Source organism: Mobula hypostoma, chromosome 17 (assembly GCF_963921235.1).
Source record: "Mobula hypostoma chromosome 17, sMobHyp1.1, whole genome shotgun sequence".
NCBI lineage: Eukaryota > Metazoa > Chordata > Chondrichthyes > Myliobatiformes > Myliobatidae > Mobula > Mobula hypostoma.
Window position 1 is genome coordinate 14,141,799 of NC_086113.1, and position 19,757 is coordinate 14,161,555.

At 42.0% G+C, this 19,757-nt stretch overlaps 1 protein-coding gene across 3 annotated transcripts in view; it reads right to left on the bottom strand.

Moving 5' to 3' along the window:
• Positions 1–19,757, bottom strand: part of LOC134357865 (adenylate cyclase type 2-like) — a 523,538-nt gene that overhangs the window by 184,307 nt on the left and 319,474 nt on the right. For all 3 annotated transcript variants that reach the window (XM_063069584.1, XM_063069586.1, XM_063069585.1), the window contains exon 5: positions 3,269–3,418. In XM_063069584.1, coding sequence (XP_062925654.1) covers positions 3,269–3,418 — 150 coding nt within the window. The remainder of the gene's footprint in view (positions 1–3,268; positions 3,419–19,757) is intronic.

The following is a 19,757-nucleotide window of genomic DNA, read 5'->3' on the forward strand; positions in this document are numbered from 1 at the left end:
TCTCCCTTCTCCAGCCTGGTATCCCTTTTGCCAATCAACTTTTCAGCTCTTGGCTCCATCCGCCCACCTCCTGTCTTCTCCTATCACTTCGGATCTCCCCCTCCCACTCCCATTTTCGAATCTCTTACTACCTCTTCTTTCAGTTAGTCTTGACGAAGGGTCTCGGCCCGAAATGTCGACTGTACCTCTTCCTATAGATGCTGCCTGACCTGCTGCGTTCACCAGCATTTTTTGTGTGTGTTGCTTGAATGCCAGCATCTGCAGATTTCCTCGTGTTTGCGTACAGACAATTATGTTTGAATACAATGAATGCAAAAGTACAAACGTTAAAACTTCTGACAAAAAAGCGCACATCTTCTGTTCTGCAATTTTACATCAACCATGCCTACTGATAATTGGGGTCTGACCACCCAACTTGATATCTCATTCAAGATCACTATCAAAATGAGATAGACTGAAGCATAGAATTAAAGACAGGGCTTCATTGCGCTGATCTCTGATCGTTACATGTGGCAGTCCTGCATCTTCACTCAGTTAGTGGGGCTGATTCCTGGTATCACCATGACCCTTCCACAAGGCAACCTACAGACTGGCTGAGGGCTTACACTGTCTGATCAGCTGAGTCATTTAACAACAGTTTGCAATTTTCATTTGAAAACTACTAAAAAAAAGAAACACTTCTTTTCAAAAAAGCATGAAACTGTTGTATTTAAGTCCCAGACTAGCAGGTTCAAGAACAGTTATTACCCTACTCCTGAACCAGCGCGGATAACTTCACTCGCCACAACTGTGAACTGATTCTACGATCTACCCTACAGCTCATGTTCTCAGTATTATTTTTTTATTAGCACAATTTGTCTTCTTTTGCACATTGGTTGTTTATAAGTCAGTGTTTATGTATAGTCATCTTTTATAACTTCTATTGTATTTCTTTATTTTTTTGTAAATGCCTGCAAGAAAATGAATCTCAAGGTAGTATATTGGTAATATTTACTCAGTGGTCACTTTGGTAGCTACAGGAGGGGAACTTGGTTGGTTTTCTGCTGCTAAGTCCATCTACTTCAAGGTTTGGCATGTTGTGCATTCAGTGATGTTCTTCTGCACACCACTGTTGAAAGAAATGTTTTTTTCTGAGTTAATGTCACCTTCCTATTGACCTGAACCTGTGTGTCCATTCTCCTCTGACCCCTCTCGTTAACAAAGCGTTCATGCCCACTGAACTGCCACTCATGGGATGTTCTTTTCTTTGCTTTTTGCACTACTCTCTGTAAACTCTACAGACTGTTGTGTGTGAAAATGCCAAGAGATCAGCAGTTTCTGAGATACTCAAACTACCCTGTCTGGCACCACAGAACATAGAAATCTATAGCACATTACAGATGCTTCAGCCCACAATGTGCTGACCATGTAACCTACTCTAGAAACCGCCTAGAATTTCCCTACCGCATAGCCCTCTATTTTTCTAAGCTCCATGTACCTATCTAAGAGTCTCTTAAAAGACCCTATTCTATCCGTCTCTACTACCTTCGCTGGCAGTGCATTCCACACACCCACCACTCTGTGTGAAAAACTTACCTCTGACATCCCCCCCGTACCTACTTCCAGGCACTTTAAAATTATGCCTCCACGTGTTAGCCATTTCAGCCCTGGGAAAAGGCCTCTGACTATCCACATGATCAATGCCTCTCATCATCTTAGACACCTCTATCAGGTCACATCCTCCATCATTCCAAGCAGAAAAGTCCAAGTTCACTCAACTTATTCTCATAAGACATGCTCTCCAATCCAGGCAATGTCCTTGTAAATCTCCTCTGCACTCCCTCTATAGTATCCACATCCTTTCTGTAATGAGGATGACCGGAACTGAACACAGTACTCCAAGTGGGGTCTAACTAAGGTCTTATATAGCTATAGCATTACCCCACAACTCTTGAACTCAATCAGGCAGTTGATGAAGACTAACACACCATACGCCTTCTTAACAATACTAAACAATCATTCCACAGTCAAAATCATTTAGACCATATTCCTTCATCATTCTGATGTTTAGTCTGAATAATAACTGAACCTCTTGACCATGTTTGTGTCCTTTTATGCCTTGAGTTGCTATGATATGATTAGCTGATTAGATATTTGCAGTTGCAAACAACAAGCAACACACATCAAAGTTGCTGGTGAACACAGCAGGCCAGGCAGCATCTCTAGGAAGAGGTACAGTCGACGTTTCGGGCCGAGACCCTTCGTCAGGACTAACTGAAGGAAGAGTTAGTAAGAGATATTTGCAGTAATGGGCAGGTGCACAGGTGTACCTAATAAAGTGGCCACTAAGTGTACCTGTAATTAGATAATAAATTTTAATTAGATTTTGACTTTATTTAATTAATTTAAAATAAAGAAAAATAAATGACGAAGCTACCTAAATGAAGCTGAATGATTCCATTCAAATGAAAGAAGTCTGTACTAGATTTATCAGGTATGGCTGATGTTAAGTCAAGAAGTCATAGAACATAGAACATAGAAAACCTACAGCACAATACAGACAAAGGGTCCTGACAAAGGGTCTCGGACCGAAACATTGACTGTTCGTTTCCACGGACGCTGCCCGACCTGCTGAGTTCCTCCAGCATTTTGTGCGTGTTGTTTTGACCCCAGCATGTGCAGAATATTTTATGAGCACAATACAGGCCCTTCGGCCCACAAAACTGTGCCGAATGTGCCCTTACCTTAGAAATTACCTAGGCTTACCCATAGCCCTCTATTTTTCTAAGCTCCATGTACCTGTCCAGGAGTCTCTTAAAAGACCCTATCATTTCCACCTCCACCACCACTGCTGGCAGCCCATTCCATGCACTCACCACTCTCTGTGTAAAAAACTTACCCTTGATATCTCCTCTGTACCTACTTCCAAGCACCTTAAAACTTCGCCCTCTTGTGCTAGCCATTTCAGCCCTGGGAAAAAGCCTCTGACTATCCACACGATCAATGCCTCTCATCTTGTACACCTCTATCAGGTCACCTCTCATCCTCCATCGCTCCAAGGAGAAAAGGCTAACTTCACTCAACCTACTCTCGTAAGGCATACTCCCCAATCCAGGCAACATCCTTGTAAATCTCCTCTGCACCCTTTCTGGTTTCCAGTAGTGAGGCAGATACAAATTATATGGTGGAGGTAACAAAAACACATTTGTTATCTCCACCCAAATTTCAAATTTTGAGGGAGATAAGTAATAGTATATTGAAAAGTCAGGTATGGAATATAAATAGTTACCTGTTGACGCTTTTCAAATTCCAGCTTGATACGTGACTTAATGCAGTTGCATGTGTCTTGATATGTCTGCTGTAGAGCGAGTTCCATCAGATGCTTGTGATAGGCTCCTGCCAGATTTCCACAGATGAAAATGATGACATTGGCCAAAATCTGGGAAATACAGTAAAATTTTTGTTAGCTTTCACTTGACATAAATATTTAAAGAGTCCATATTAAAGCTTCTCCTTCCAGTTTATAATTACACTTGCAGTAGACTAAATTACGGAAAACTTAAAAGCAGAGTTCAAAGTACCAGATTAGTGGCTTTTCTGCCTTTTCCGGTCATTTGAGAGAATTTTCTGGTGGAAACATTGCGGTAGAACAACAGAAATGGCAAGGCATGCCTTCATTCCCATAAGAGATACTGGCAATACTAATCTCTGTAGAAACTGTACATTAATGGGTTTCTGAAAGACCCTTCTGAGTTACATTTAAAACTCAAACTGGCATCTCACACAACAGAAGTTGTATGTGGGAACTCATCACCAGGAGCATTCATCATACGTGTTCTAGATCAGGGGTTCCCAACCTTTGTTACGCCATGGACTCCTACCATTAACCGAGAGGTCTGTGGACAGGTTGGGAACTCCTGTTCTCCATAAAAGCTCAGAAAGGCGAAGGAGGGGCAGTGATGATGCTCAGACTACAATAGAGGGATAATCTAAGTTTAAGGGACTAGACTTCAGAAATAGTTTGAATGGAAATAGAAAACAATAAAGGGAAGAAGTCACTTGTGGAAATGATGTACAGTAACCATATTATAGGCCAGAGTATAAAAATATAAAGGTAAAAATAATAACCCATTTTAATTCCACTTCCCATTCTCATTCCGATTTGTCCATCCATGGCCTCCTCCACTGTTGGGATAAGGCCACACTTAGGGTGGAAGAACAAAACCTCAATATTCTGTTTGGGTATCCTCCAACCTGATGGTATGAACATCAATTTCTCAAACTTCCAGTAATGCCTCCTCACCCTTCACTATTTCCCATCCCCTTGTCCCTCTCTCATGTTACCTCCTGGCCCGCCCATTGCCTCCCTCTGGTGCTCCGCCCACCTCCCCCCACCATTTTTTTTCTTTCTTCCATGGCCTTCTGTCTCTTTCACCAATCAACTTCCTAGCTCTTTGCTTCATCCCTCCCCCTCCAAGTTTCACCTATTGCCTGGCTTTTCTCCCCCCCCCCCACCCAACACCTTTCAAATCTACTCCATAGCTTTTTTTTCTCCAGTCCTGCCGAAGGGTTTTGACGCAGAACGGCGACCGTACATTTTTCCATAGATGCTGCCTGGCCTGCTGAGTTCCTCCAGCATTTTGTGTGAGTTGCTTGGATTTCCAGCATCTGCAGATTTTCTCTTGTTTGTTAAAATAATAGTAGTCCTTTTGCATGATAAAGTGGACTTGACTTCATAATCTACTTTGTTCAGATTTCACGCTTTATCATTTACCTGCACTGCACTTTCTCTGCAACTTTTACACCTTATTCTCCATTGTTATTGTCTCACCTCACTCTCACTCAATGCACTGTGTAAAGATTTTGATCTGCATGACCAGTCTGCAAGGCAGGCTGTTCACTGTATCTTGGTGCATGTGGTAACAATTCACCAATATTGATACTATTAATGGGAGTTTGTCAAAAGGGTCTAGTGATATTCTTCGGCAATTATAATCTATATATCGACTGGTATGGTAGCTTCAAACCTGCCAGAAATATAGTACATAGCTAGGTTGCGTAGAGAGAGTATAACTGTCATTTAGGAATGCATGCATTAAAAAATGATACAACGTTCCTCCAGAATGATATCACAAGAAAACACAGGACAAACCAAGACTAAAACTGACAAAACCACATAATTATAACATATAGTTACAACAGTGCAAAGCCACACCATAATTTGATAAAGAGCAGACCGTGGGCACGGTGAAAAATAGTCTCAAAGTTCCGATAGACTCTTCATCTCACGCAGGCGGCAGAAGGGAGGAACTCTCCCCGCCATGAACCTCCAAGCGCCGCCAACTTGCTGATGCAGCACCATTGGAAGCACCCGACCGCAGCGGACTCTGACTTTAAATAGTATGTTATCAAAATGAATTGCATTTACGGTGCTCTGAGATGCAGAACAAACTGGGTGTCTTCATGCTTGATTTGCAAAAGGGTCGTATGCAGGTAGAGCAAAAAATCCAGAGTGCTAATAGAATGTTGCTGTTTATTGTGAGGGGAATTGAATACAAAGGTTGAGAGGGTACACTTCAGTATTTATTTATTGAGATACAGCATGAAACAGGTCCTTCGGGCTGCGCTACCCAGCAATCCCCCAGTTTAATCCTAGTATAATCATGAGGCAATTTACAATGACCATTTAACCTAATAACTGGTACATTTTTGGATTGTGGGAGGAAACCAGAGCACCCGGAGGAAACCCATGTGGTCATGGGGAGAACATACAAACTCCTTACAAGCACCAGTGGGAATAGAACCCATGTCGCTGGTGCTGTAAACCATTGTGCTAACTAGTATATTATAGTGCCGCAACATGGGGTATTGGTAAAACAACGTTATTAGTCTCCTTATCTCAAGAATGAAGCAGTTTAGAGAGGTTTTACTACTTGGAATGGGTAGTTTGTCTTATGTGGAAAGGTTGGACAGGTTAGGCTTATACAGACTTAGCCTTCTGCCAGATCTCTTCCAATTTACTAAAAAATATTCAATACATGTAAATTGCTGTTGAAATCACTTCCTTTTCCTTTAGAAAACAGATTCAATTTATTTGGGAATTGTATCCTCTGAACTTTGATTAATTTATCTAATATTTCTCTTCTTTGTTTTATTACAGTAATATCATTCTTCTTTTCATCTATTGACATTATGTACATGATATACCTCTCTGTTAAATACTGAAGCAATTATTTAATGTTTCTTCCATTTTGCTATGACCCTCATGATTTTATCTTAGCCATTCTCATAAACCAATCTCAACTTTCCTCTTTTTATTTATGTGCTTGCAGAATAATTCAATATTTTGTTTAATATTCCTTGGGTAATTTAATTACAAAATGTCTCCTTATGTTCCTAATTGGTTTTTGACTTCTCAAATTTCTTTTTATCTTCTTTTTGTAGTCTCTTATTCTGGACATAAATTTGGTGTATACCTCTTAACTTGATTTTTCTGTTATACCTTGGAACATTGAGCTTGTATTTATTGGGATATATTTTCATTTAACTCTGTAAAATGCCATTTAAAACTTTCCCACTATTTGTTGTCCAATGCAACATGTATGCTGGCAGACCAAAGACGAAAAAGACTATTTAAATCTTGTAATTAATAATCTGGTAAATGAGGGGTCATTAGGAAAAACTGAACATAATATGATGGACGTTCTTATAAAGACTGGAAGTGTTCTGAAATCAAGGCCTTAAGCTTAAACAAAGCAAACTAGGAAGGCATGAGGTGTAAGTGGGAAGTTGATTGGCAAAAGGGATACAAGGCTGGGGAAGGGGGAGCATCATAGGACGGAAGGCCTTGGAAGAAAGAAAAGGGGAGGGGAGCACCAGAGGAAGATGGAGAACAGGCAAGAAGTTATAGTGAGAGGGAAAGAGAGAGAAAAAAAAGTAAATAAATAAATTAGGGTCTCCTTGCCTGTTCTCCATCTTCCTCTGGTGTTCCCCTCCCCCTTTCTTTCTTCCAAGGCCTTCCATTCTATGATACTTCCCCTTCCCCAGCCTTGTATCCCTTTTGCCAATCAACTTCCCAGCTCTTGGCTTCATCCCTCCCCCTCCTGTCTTCTCCTATCATTTCAGGTCTCTCCCTCACCCTCCCACTTTCAAATCTCTTACTACCTTTTTTTTCCAATAGTCCTGACGAGGGTCTCGACCCGAAACGTCAACTCTACTTCTTCCTATGGATGCTGCCTGGCCTGCTGCGTTCCACCAGCATTTTGTGTGTGTTGCTTTCTCAGATAGGTTGCCTAAAAAAACTGTTGCACTCAGACCACTGCTTTTGTCACTTCCATACTTTCTCTGAGAAACATCGCCCTTCCTTGGTCCAACATGTTTTCAAACCCGAGACACAGGGGTTGTCACCAACACCTGTTTGCCCTCTGTTGGGCAATGTTTCATGGAGTTCAGCGTGGAGACAGTTGTGGCATCATCCAGAATCTCTCTTAATTCACTTTCAGATAGCTTCATTGCAGGGGATGTGGTGTGCAAATGGTGGATGGATTTCCAATCTGGTTGTAGTTGTCTCAGCAATCTTGCCCCCACAATGTTGGTCCTCCTGTTTTTACCACATACCAGCTCAATGTCATTCCCTCAGGAGTTATCTCTCCTTCAGTGTAAATTCTTAGATATCTGCAGGCTTCAGTCTAGTATCTTTGAAATGCCTCTCAGTCATTTTGTGGAATGACTGAAACAAGTGAATTAGTGTTTAATTCCATTTTAATTAATTTGTGGTTCACTTCTGGTGTAATCCATATTGCTTGTCTATTGTTAATTTTACATTTTAAGTCTCATGGCAACACAGTCCTGTATCACTCTTAGCATTATCAAGTTTTTAATCAACATGTTCGGATTAGTGCTCTTTTTAAAACTGAAACTTGACTTTTTCTCTTCCCTATGCAGTCTACTTATTTTTGTCTCCTCAACACACTCTTTCTTTGTGACCTATTTTGTTGCATTTTCTGTAAGTTTCACCTTTAAACCTGCATTTGTTTGGTGTATGTGAGCCCCTGCCACAACGGTAACATAATTTGTTCAGCCAGGCAGGTTCCTGAGTAGATGCTGCAATTTTGTTCACTCTCACCTTCATTACTGACTGCAACTCAATTGCAACTCAGTCTGCGGTTTCTATTGAAACAGTGATTTCAATTGCCCTTTTAAATGTAGGTTGTCTTTCAGTTAGGTGCCAATTTTGAATGTTTTCTTGTAAGATTCCACAAACTCAATGACCTCAAGTCCATGGCCAAACTGATAATCCTCAGACATCTTCTTCAATTCAGCCAAGTACACCAAAATGGACTCCCTTTTGTTTTTGACTCTGCTTATGAAACCTAAAGCATTCTACAATCAACAATGAATTTGCTTCTCAGTGTTCCTGCACTACTTTGACACTATCAGCAAAGCTCATTTGGTTGGAACAGTCAAACTTCTAAGCAATTTGTACGACTTTAAACTCAATACACTTGATAAAATTGACATTTGCTTCTCATTAGCTATTTCATTTGCTTCAAAATTCTGTTTCAATAGCTCAGTATACATGAGTCAACTACCCGTTATGTAATCAAACTAGTCAATTTTTCTGACATAACCAGCTATTTCATCTCTTTTTTTATGATTATTGGCACTCAGTACTCGCTCCTTATGAACCAACCCATGAATTCTTCCATTTTATGAATTAAAAAAAAATTCGACCATGTCTTCCCTTATGAAGAATATATGCTGTGTTTCTTTTTATTCAAGTTTAACAACTTGTACATGCTGGGCTGTATATTTTACTCGACGTTCCTCACTGCATTTTTTTTCTGGTTTGTCCATCTCACTGCACTTCAACAGGTCGATAACCGTCTCGGTTTTGTTTTAAAAGATACCTCATTGCCAATGTTATACTTTGTAAGTTCAAAACATTAAACAAATTGAAAGGAAGACATAGGAGTTCGAAATGTTGGGTCTATATCAATATATATTAATGACTTGGATGAGGGAATTAAATGCAGCATCTCCAAGTTTGTGGATGACATGAAGCTGGGCGGCAGTGTTAGCTATGAGGAGGATGCTAAGAGGATGCAGGGTGACTTGGATAGGTTAGGTGAGTGGGCAAATTCATGGCAGATGCAGTTTAATGTGGAAAAATGTGAAGTTATCCACTTTGGTGGCAAAAACAGGAAAACAGATTATTATCTGAATGGTGGCCGATTAGGAAAAGGGGAGGTGCAATGAGACCTGGGTGTCATTATACACCAGTCATTGAAAGTGGGCATGCAGGTACAGCAGGCGGTGAAAAAGGCAAATGGTATGCTGGCATTTATAGGAAGAGGATTCGAGTACAGGAGCAGGGAGGTACTACTGGAGTTGTACAAGGCCTTGGTGAGAACACACCTGGAGTATTGTGTGCAGTTTTGGTCCCCTAATCTGAGGAAGGACATCCTTGCTATAGAGGGAGTACAAAGAAGGTTCACCAGATTGATTCCTGGGATGGCAGGACTTTCATATGATGAAAGACTGGATCAACTAGGCTTATACTCGTTGGAATTTAGAAGATTGAGGGGGGATCTGATTGAAACGTATAAAATCCTAAAGGGATTGGACAGGAATTGCAGGAAGATTGTTCCCGATGTTGGGGAAGTCCAGAACGAGGGGTCACAGTTTGAGGATAAAGGGGAAGCCTTTTAGGACCGAGATTAGGAAAAATTTCTTCACTCAGAGAGTGGTGAATCTGTGGAATTCTCTGTCACAGGAAACAGTTGAGGCCAGTTCATTGGCTATATTTAAGAGGGAGTTAGGTATGGCCCTTGTGACTAAAGGGATTGGGGGTATGGAGGGAAGGCTGGTACAGGGTTCTGAGTTGGATGATCAGCCATGATCATACTGAATGGCAGTGCAGGCTCGAAGGGCCGAATGGCCTACTCCTGCACCTATTTTCTATGTTTCTAACTTCGGGTTTACTTTTAAGTGAGGCGTGCATATATATCACGTAGTAGCATGATAACATAAGCAATTCACGCATTTAGTTATATAATCCGTAATTAATTATTTAAGTGAACAGGAATGCTTCATCAACACACACACATACATATACACACATATACAAGGTTACTCAAATATTACTGAAACATTAAACGTACAACATCAAGTGCTGCTGGGACTTAATAAGCAATGTAGACCCACTGGAAATATTCTGACCAATCTCCTCTTCGGGACTCAGACCAACCTGAAGGCAGCTTGTGCCTAGGAATCGGATTACACCTATTTTCAGTCGATGAACCTTTTGAAATTAGTTCTGGAGCTAAATCAGTTCCTCCTCCTAAAACAAAAATCACCAAATGAGGGAAAATCAGGAAAAGGGAAGTGTTAAGAGGGACAGGGATCTACACAGTCCCCAAAGGGTCCACACTCACTTCAGCTTTCCTGCCAAAACTTTGCAATCAGAGAGTGTCTTCTTCCCCTTCAAGCGTACTCTCCATGGCATTCAGACCATAAGATATAAGACATAGGCGGAGAATTAGGCCATTTGGCCTATCGAGTCTGCTTCATCATTCAAATATGGCTTATTTACTATTTCTTCTCAAGCCTATTCTCCTTCCGTATGCCTGTAACCTTTGACAGCCTTACTAATCAAGAAGTAATGACTAATCAACCTCCACTTTAAATATACAAGAAGAGTCAGAGCTGTCTCTATTTCCTGAGGAGACTGAGGTCCTTTAACATCTGCTGGACGATGCTGAGGCTGTTCTACGAGTCTGTGGTGGCCAGTGCGATCATGTTTGCTGTTGTGTGCTGAGGCAGCAGGCTGAGGGTAGCAGACGCCAAAAGAATCAACAAACTCATTCGTAAGGCCAGTGATGTTGTGGGGATGGAACTGGACTCTCTGACGGTGGTGTCTGAAAAGAGGATGCTGTCCAAGTTGCATGCCATCTTGGTCAATGTCTCCCATCCACTACATAATGTACTGGTTGTGCACAGGAGTACATTCAGCCAGAGACTCATTCCACTGAGATGCAACACTGAGCGTCATAGGAAGTCATTCCTGCCTGTGGCCATCACTCTTTACAACTCCTCCCTTGGAGGGTCAGACACCCTGAGCCAATAGGCTGGTCCTGGACTTATTTCCTGGCATAATTTACATATAACTATCTAACTATTTATGGTTTTATTACTATTTAATTATTTATGGTGCAACTGTAACGAAAACCAATTTCCCCCGGGATCAATAAAGTATGACTATGACTATGACAATGACTATACCCTCCACAGTCACTTGTGGGAATGAATTCCACAGATTCACTACAGCCTGGCTAAAGAAATTCCCCCTCATCTCTGTTCTAAAAGAATGTCATTTTTATTCTGAAGCTGTGCTCTCTGGTCCTAAGCTCTCCCACTATTGGAAACATCCACTCTATCTAGCCTTTCAATATTCAGTAGATTTCAATGACATTCCCCCTCGTTCTTCTAAACTCCAATGAGTACAGGCCCAGAGCTAGCAAACACTTTTCATACATTAAACAACAGCAGTAACACACACCAAGCCCACCATAGGAGGAAAAAGAGATTGCAGTGGAATGGCAAAAAGCTCAGAACATTGCAGACACCTCTCATATCATCAATTCACCTTCTCAAGCAACCACTATCCCTGTTCCCCATAGCCAACTATCCTGGCTCCTTCTTCAATTGCCAACACTAGTGTTCCGAAGCCATCTAGGGTAAAAGTTTCTGTGTAGATTAAAAGTGAAAGGACGGTTTACAACAGTCAGACTGCAGCTATAGACAGGAAATTGAAGTGAAGCCCTGGTTATGGAAACCTGCTTACAAGGCCATCAACGCGGACAGGCATAAAGATGTTCAATTGGATAAGTATATGTCATAACTGATATTTGTAACACTATTAAAATTCACAAAACAAAAGCAACTTCAAACATTTGGGGCATATGACATGCAGTAGTCAACATGCAGAGATCAGTAGCACTAATCTGGCAGCTGATAACATTCAGCGTACTCTGCAATATCTCAGACTGAAAGGTAATTTATTTCATACCAGCATACGCAAGAAAAAAAACCTTAATTGTCACTAGACATTGACTGACGTTTATCAATTAAAAACAATAGTCTCAATGTGCTAGAGAATTTGATTGTGAAATAATTTGATTGATGCGATAACTGCTAATCTGGTGATGGCTCAGAAGTCGATTCTTATATGAGATTTCTTCGGTTCTGTTTGGCCTGCACTTGTAATAATTGTTCAGGCAATCTAGATGGGAAGCACTATAATTATAGGTGAGAAACACAAGCGAGATTTAATGGTAAAATGAGACAGAAAAGTTACGACACGGTAGTGTAGTGGTTAGTGTAACGCTTTATAGTGCCAGCGAGCAGCGTTCAACTCCCATCATTCTGTAAGGAGTTAGTACTTTCTCCTAATGACCACGCAAGTTTCCTCAAGGTACTCTGGCAGCCTCCCACATTCCAAAGATGTTTGGGTTTTGGATAGTAAGATGTGGGCATGTTATGTCAGCATCAGAAACATGGTGACACTTGTGGGCTGCCCCCATTTCATTCTTGGACTGTGTTGGTTGTTGATACAAATTCGACACGTTTCACTCCATGTTTCATTGTACATATGACAAATAAAGCTAATCTAATCTAAGCCCCTCGGGGTCAATATCACAAATGACCTGACTTGGTCCAACCAAGCAGAGTGCACAGCCAAGAAGGCCCACCAGCACCTTTAATTCCTCAGAAAACTAAAGAAATTTGGCCTGTCCCCTAAAACCCTCACTAATTTTTATAGGTGCACCGTAGAAACCATTCTTCTAGGGTGCATCACAACCTGGTATGGAAGTTGTCCTGTCCAAGACCGGAAGAAGCTGCAGAAGATCGTGAACATGGCACAGCACATCATGCAAACCAATCTTCCGTCCGTGGACTCACTTTACACCGCACGCTGTCAGAGCAGTGCTGCCAGGATAATCAAGGACATGACCCACCCAGCAAACACACTTTTCGTCCCTCTTCCCTCCGGGAGAAGGCTCAGGAGCCTTAAGACTTGTACGGCCAGATTTGGGAACAGTTTCTTTCCAACTGTGATAAGACTGCTGAACGGATCCTGACCCGGATCTGGGCCGTACCCTCCAAATATCCGGACCTGCCCCTCGGTTTTTTTGCACTACCTTACTTTCCATTTTTCTATTTTCTATTTATGATCTATGATTTAAATTTTTAATATTTACTATCGATTTGTAACCTAGGGAGCAGGAAGAGCAGAATCAAATATTGCTATGATGATTGTACGTTCTAGTATCAATTGTTTGGTGACAATAAAGTATAAAGTAATCTAATCTTCAATAACTGCTCAACTAACTCCAGAAGGCCCTCTTTATGCATGTGATCTTACACAACAGGACTTGGTGAGAGCGGCAGCCAAAACTCATTCTCTGAGGCCTCCATTCATCAGGGTTGACCATGGATGTTGTGTCCCAGCTGTCTGGGTACACAAGCCAGGGCAGTACGATATGGAGAGCAAACTGCTGCCCATGTAGCAAGCTCCCCCTCTCCACACATCTGATGAACCCAAAGGAACGGCAGAGACTGATACAGTTTGGTACCAGCAGCATCGCAGGAGTTGTCAGTCAACACTGAACTCAATGTAGGCCTGCCTTAGGGATTCCAGCTCTGGATTTTTCCCTCGGGGTTTACTCCCAAAGCCTTCCCCATGAGTGGGTATAGCTGCAGGGCAGCGGAGGCTTGAGATCAGAGTTTTCCTTCTCCTAGATGAGCTGCCAACCACAGCTGACGAGCCCCATCTGCCTGAAGCGACTGGTTTTTAAGGCGTCAATAACCCGCCTTTTCTGTCTCCTGCCAATAAAAACAGTTCCGCCAGGTTTAGTAGCTAAACCACACATGAAGGCCAGGAGCTGGGCTTGGTAGTCAGAGGCTAGTTGAGGCACACACTATTGGGAACATTTAATAGGTAGTGGGAGCTTGTCTCCTTTCCCACCCCCAGCTAAAACAACCTTAAGGAAGCAAAAACTCACTGGCTAAGCAGAAAAGCATAAATTTGCATTGATCATATCCATTTGCAGGAAACAGATTTAATAGACTGAACCATGAACCCTCTCCCTCTGAGACGTCATTAGTTCTTCCTTAAGCAATGTGATTAGGAGCAGGTTGTTGCCAAGAGAACATCAGGAGTGCAAACGTGGTTTGTGCCCAGAAGTATACAGGCTAGTCTCTTCATTGGTGCATTTTCAGCTGAAAATGATCATTAGCACAATCAGCTCCAGGTCAAAACAGTTTTAGATTCTTAAAAATATTGATACACAATCCAATTTATGAACTACATTTTGCCTGTATTTTGTTTCCACTATGAAGTAGATTATCATCTATCTCTGTCCTCACTGATTATGTTTCTTCCTGCTGAAGAATGTATCACATTTTTCTACAGCCTTTGTTTTTTCTCTGATATGTAAATGAATTGCTCTACAGACTTTTAATAGGAATTCCTTTCACTATTTCGAAATCGTCTTTATACATTTTGGTTCCATTAGGCATAATCTACCCTATCAGAGCAAACTCTTGGGATGTTCAGAATCTGTAATTCATAATTCTATGTAAGCCCCAATAGTGCCTTTTCAGAAAATGATGCATCAAATGAAAGATTCATTAATGAAAACATAACTTGCATGTTCTTTCGAAGAAAGATGATACAAATATGCAAACATCCGGATCAGTATTGTAATTCATTCTATACAAAATGAGGAAATCTGAGACTACAAAGCAGAACGATATGAATACTTTATGAATATTTTTGCATGCATGAAAAACAAAGGCTTTAAATCAAGAACTGATGGCTGAACAGGTGATTTCATCTTCTAATTCTCAAATTACTTAGATGATAATGTTCTGAATTCTTACTACCAACAGGAAGCTTCACCTGCTGGCTGGCAATGTCATAAAATTGTGTGAGCGCTATTCACAATCTTTTATTTATTAAAAATAATTAGCAGCTTTCTTGGACTAGCACAACAGTGACTAAGTACATCTTCATAAAGTACATAAATAAAAACAGAAAATGCCAGAAACGCTCAGCAGGTAAGGCAGCACCCATGGAAATCGAAACAGTTAATATTTTAGATTGGATATCCATCATCACAGTTCTGATAAGTAGTTCCAGACCTAGAATGTTAATTGATATTCTTTCCGCAAATACTGCCTGACATAAAGTTTCTAGAATTTTCTATTTATTTCAGATTTCCAGCATCGGCTTTTTTTCATTCTGATGTTCACAAAATACAGTTGTCTTAAATCATGATAAGGATTTGTAATTTGAATTTTATTCCTCCACACAGTTAAAGAACTTGGGAAACTGTTGTTCCCTTATATCATCATTTCTATAATTACTTACTGCCATTGGAGTTTGGGACAGCAATGAAGCTCCTCCATCTCTGTCTGTCCATGCCGTCGCACACAGATATAGGAGGATTCCTCTTCTGTTTAGGTAACAATTTTTTTACCAGTCAGGTCTGTTGGTCCTGAGCTGAACCCCTGAACCTGGAGGAGCGGTAGACCTCTCTTAATCCGGCCTCTTACCCTTGGACCTGTATGGCATGAGTGACCCTACCAAGAACTAAAGCACAAGGTCCCAACTCCAGCCAAAAAAGCTCTCTGAGTCATTGAGGCACACAAGCCTCCAAACCCAACGATAAGGTTTTGGTCCTCTTGGAGGACTTCTAATTAGTCTGGAATATATAACCAGTAACTGTACAATCATATCCATCCCTTGATGTTCACTCCAGTAGAAGAACTATAGGAACATCGAAGGAATAGGTCCAATAGCAATTTAGTATCTCCGGGTTAGTGACGATGTTCTGTCATAGTTGTGGGAGGGATCTCGTGAGCTAAGTCTTTTTTTACGCTTGGTTTGATGGTGCCAACATTGAGCCCTTGAGGAGAGCCGGCAAAGCATCCTGTAGCTTGGTCATTTCTGAGGCTGAGGTATGCAGGTGTTTCCAACGAGTGGACAGTCGCAAGGCGGCGGGACTGGACAGCATCCCAGGGCGAGTACTCAGGATGTGCACTGCACAACTGGCAGGTGTGTTTACAGACATTTTTAATCTCTCCCTCTCCCAGTGCAAAGTGCTCTCCTGGTTCAAAACATCCACCATTGTCCCTGTACCTAAAAAGACCAAGGTAACATGTCTGAACGACTGCACCCTGTCGCACTCACCTTAGTAATAAGCAAATGCTTTGAGGGACTGGTCAAGGACATCTACATCTACAGCATGCTACCACCCACACTGGACCCCCTACAATTCGCTTACCAACACAACCGATCAACAGCTGACGCAATAGCCACAGCTCTACACACCATCCTTACACATCTGGAGAAGAGGGATGCTTATGTGAGAATGTTGTTCTTGGACTACAGTTCAGCATTCAACACCATAATTCCCTTCAGGCTCGACAAGAAGCTCAGAGACCTCAGCCTTTACCTGGCCTTGTGCAGCTGGATCCTGGACCTCCTGTCAGATCGCCAGCAGGTGGTAAGAGTGGGCTTCCTCACCTCTGCCCGTCTGACCCTCAATACTGGAGCCCCTCAGGGCAGCGTATTAAGCCTCCTCCTTTATTCTCTGTATACCCATGACTCCAATCTACTAACTAAATTTGCTGACAATTGATTGGCCTAATCCCAAATAATAATGAAGAAGTCATCACCCTGACATAGTGGTGCCAAGAAAACAACCTCTCCCTCAGTGTCACAAAAACAAAGGAGCTGATTGTGGACTACAGGATGAATGGAGACAGGCTGGCATACACATCACCAAGGATCACATGTGGTTTGTCCATACCGGCTGTCTGGTGAAAAAAGCACAACAGTGCCTCTTTCACCTCAGACATCTGAAGAAGTTTGGTATGGGCCCCCAAATCCTAAGAACTTTCTACTGGGGCACAATTGAGAGCATCCTGACTGGCTGCATCACTGCCTGGTATGGGAACTGTACCTCCCTCAATCGCAGGACTCTGTGGAAAGTGGTGCGGACAGCCCGGCACATCTGTAGATGTGAACTTCCCACTATTCAGGACATTTACAGAGACAGGTGTGTGAAAAGGACCCGGTGGATCATTGAGACCCACCAGCTGGCTACCATCCGGGAAACGGTACCGCAGTATAAAAGCCAGGACCAACAGGCTCCAGGACAGCTCCTTCCACCAGGCCATCAGACTGATTAATTCACACTGATACAATTGTATTTCTATGCTATATTGACTGTCCTGTTGTACATACTATTTATTGCAAATTACTATAAATTGCATGTTATACATTCAGACCAAGACATAATGTAAAGATTTTTACTCCTATGTATATGAAGGATATAAGTGATAAAGTCAATTCAATTCAATTATGAACTGCCCTCATATCTCTCCATCTCCCTTACCCCATGGGAAATATTAGTGCTGATAATTTATTCAACCCCAAGCAGTTCAGTGTTCTTACTACATTGTGATTTCTGTCTTATGTAATTACACTTTTGGCAAACAAATCTGAATGCAGGATTAGTTAACTGTTGCCTTTAGAAATCTAAGCAGGTTTCCTTCTGTGTGGTTAGTAACAAAACAAATATTCCGTTACCTCACACAGACACAAGAGATTCTGAAGATGCTGGACATCTTGAGCAACTCACACAAAGTGCCAGAGGAACCACTGATGGCCCTTTCTCCAGCCTTCAACTTCCTCCACCTCTTGGATGTCCCACTCTGACTTTCTGCCTGCTCTGGATCTTTTCATGTCTGACTCCCGACTCATCAACCATCTTGACTTTACTACTCCACTCACCTATTCCAACCAAACCCCCCCACCGCCCCCTCTGATGCACTGCCCACTCTCTCCATGTCAATCTTAAACTCAACAGAGTCCTCTGAATGGACAGCCCTGCCCTCTCTCCATGTCAATCTTAACCACACCAGATGAAACCCCTTGGCCCAAAATATCAACTGCTTATTTCCCTCCATAGATTCTGTTACCTCAACAGGTGAACAAGATTTCACTCTACTGTGTGTGTGTGTGTGTGTGTGTGTGTGTCTTCAACGAAACACCTGAAGTTATTAATCTCCAAATTATCTATCAACATAAAAGTTCAAGCCTCAATTTATAAACACAAGGGATTCTGCTTGAAATTTTGAGCAACACACACAAAATGCCGGACCAACTAGGTAAGTCAGGTGGCATTGATGGAAATGAGTAAATAGTTGTTGCTTTGGGTGGAGATCCTCCATCACTAATGAATACAATTTACTGCCGTGTCTTTTGAATTCCTACTAAACAGTAATTGATAGTTCAAGCCTTTTTACTTATTTTGCAGTTAATTTAAGGTCTTAAGGTTGAGTTTTTTAGCTTTATCACATCGAAACATGTTGGACTCTCCTCCTGTTGCAGAGTGGTGAAATATCTCTCCCTCCTTCGCTCATGAGAGAGAGAGCCTGTCTGAGATGTCGGAGTGTTGGGATGGGCTGCAATTTTTGGTGGAGTCTTGATCATGGTCTCTTTGGGGGCTTTTCCACTGCTGCATAGTGGGTAGTGGGGGTTGATGTTTTTTCTGGAGCAACTGGGGGGAAGGGGAGGTGGTAAGGTTGATGCTTTAACTGTTGCTTGTGCGTGGGAGGAGGTACAGACATTTTTCTGTCATTCATTCTTTGGGGTTTTTTTCTGTTTCATGGATGTCTTTGAAGGGTAAGAGTTTCAGGTTGTATACTGTGTACATTCTCTGATATTAAATTGAACCATGAACTATTGTCCTAGACCAAACTTCTGTTATCTTGTGGTACATTACACCCTATACACAGTTTATTTAGAATTTCAATTGAACATATCAAGCTCATAAATAAAGTGAAAGATTGTGTTTTCGTTTGCTGGTATTCCACTGTTTGTGTATCCTAGTTGCGACGCGTACATAATTAGTCTGGAGTGACAATATACACAACGTATTGAAGTTGCACATCAGTATGACAAAATGGCTAAGTTCCCATGATGTATTCTGCTCTGCTCTCTCTACACTCATGACTATGTGACAGGCACAGCCCAAATGCCATCTATAAATTCGCAAATGGCCGAACTGTTGTTGGCAGAATCTCAGACGGTGATGAGGTGGTGTACAGGCGTTAGGTAGATCAGCTGGTTGTGTGGTGTCACCGTAACAACCTTGTGCTGAACGTCAGTAAGTCCAAGAAGTTAATTGTTGATTTCAGGAAGGGGAAGTAGGGAGAGCACGCACCCGTCCTCGCTGAGGGATTAGCCGTGGAAAGGGTGGAGCAACTTCAACCTCCTGGGCGGTAGCATCTCAGAGGATCTATCCAGGGTCCAACATGCAAAGGAGGCGTGACAGCAGCTATACTTTGTTAGGAGTTTGAGGAGATTTGGGATGCCACCAAAGACCCTGAGGGTGGCCAGGGGGGCTACAGCAAATTCTACAGATGTACCTTGGAGGGCATTCTGACTGTTTGCATCACCGTCTGGTATGGAAGCTCCAATGCACAGGATCGAATAAAAGCTGCCGAGGGTGGCAGACTGGGCCAGCTCCATCATGGACACAACCCATCTCACCATCGAGGGCAGCTTCCATCATCAGGGAATCTCACTATCCAGGACATGCACTCTACTCATGACTTCCATCAGGGAAGAGCTACAGGAGCCTGAAGATATACGCTCAATGTTTTAGGAACAGCTTCTTTCCCACTGCGATCAGATTTCT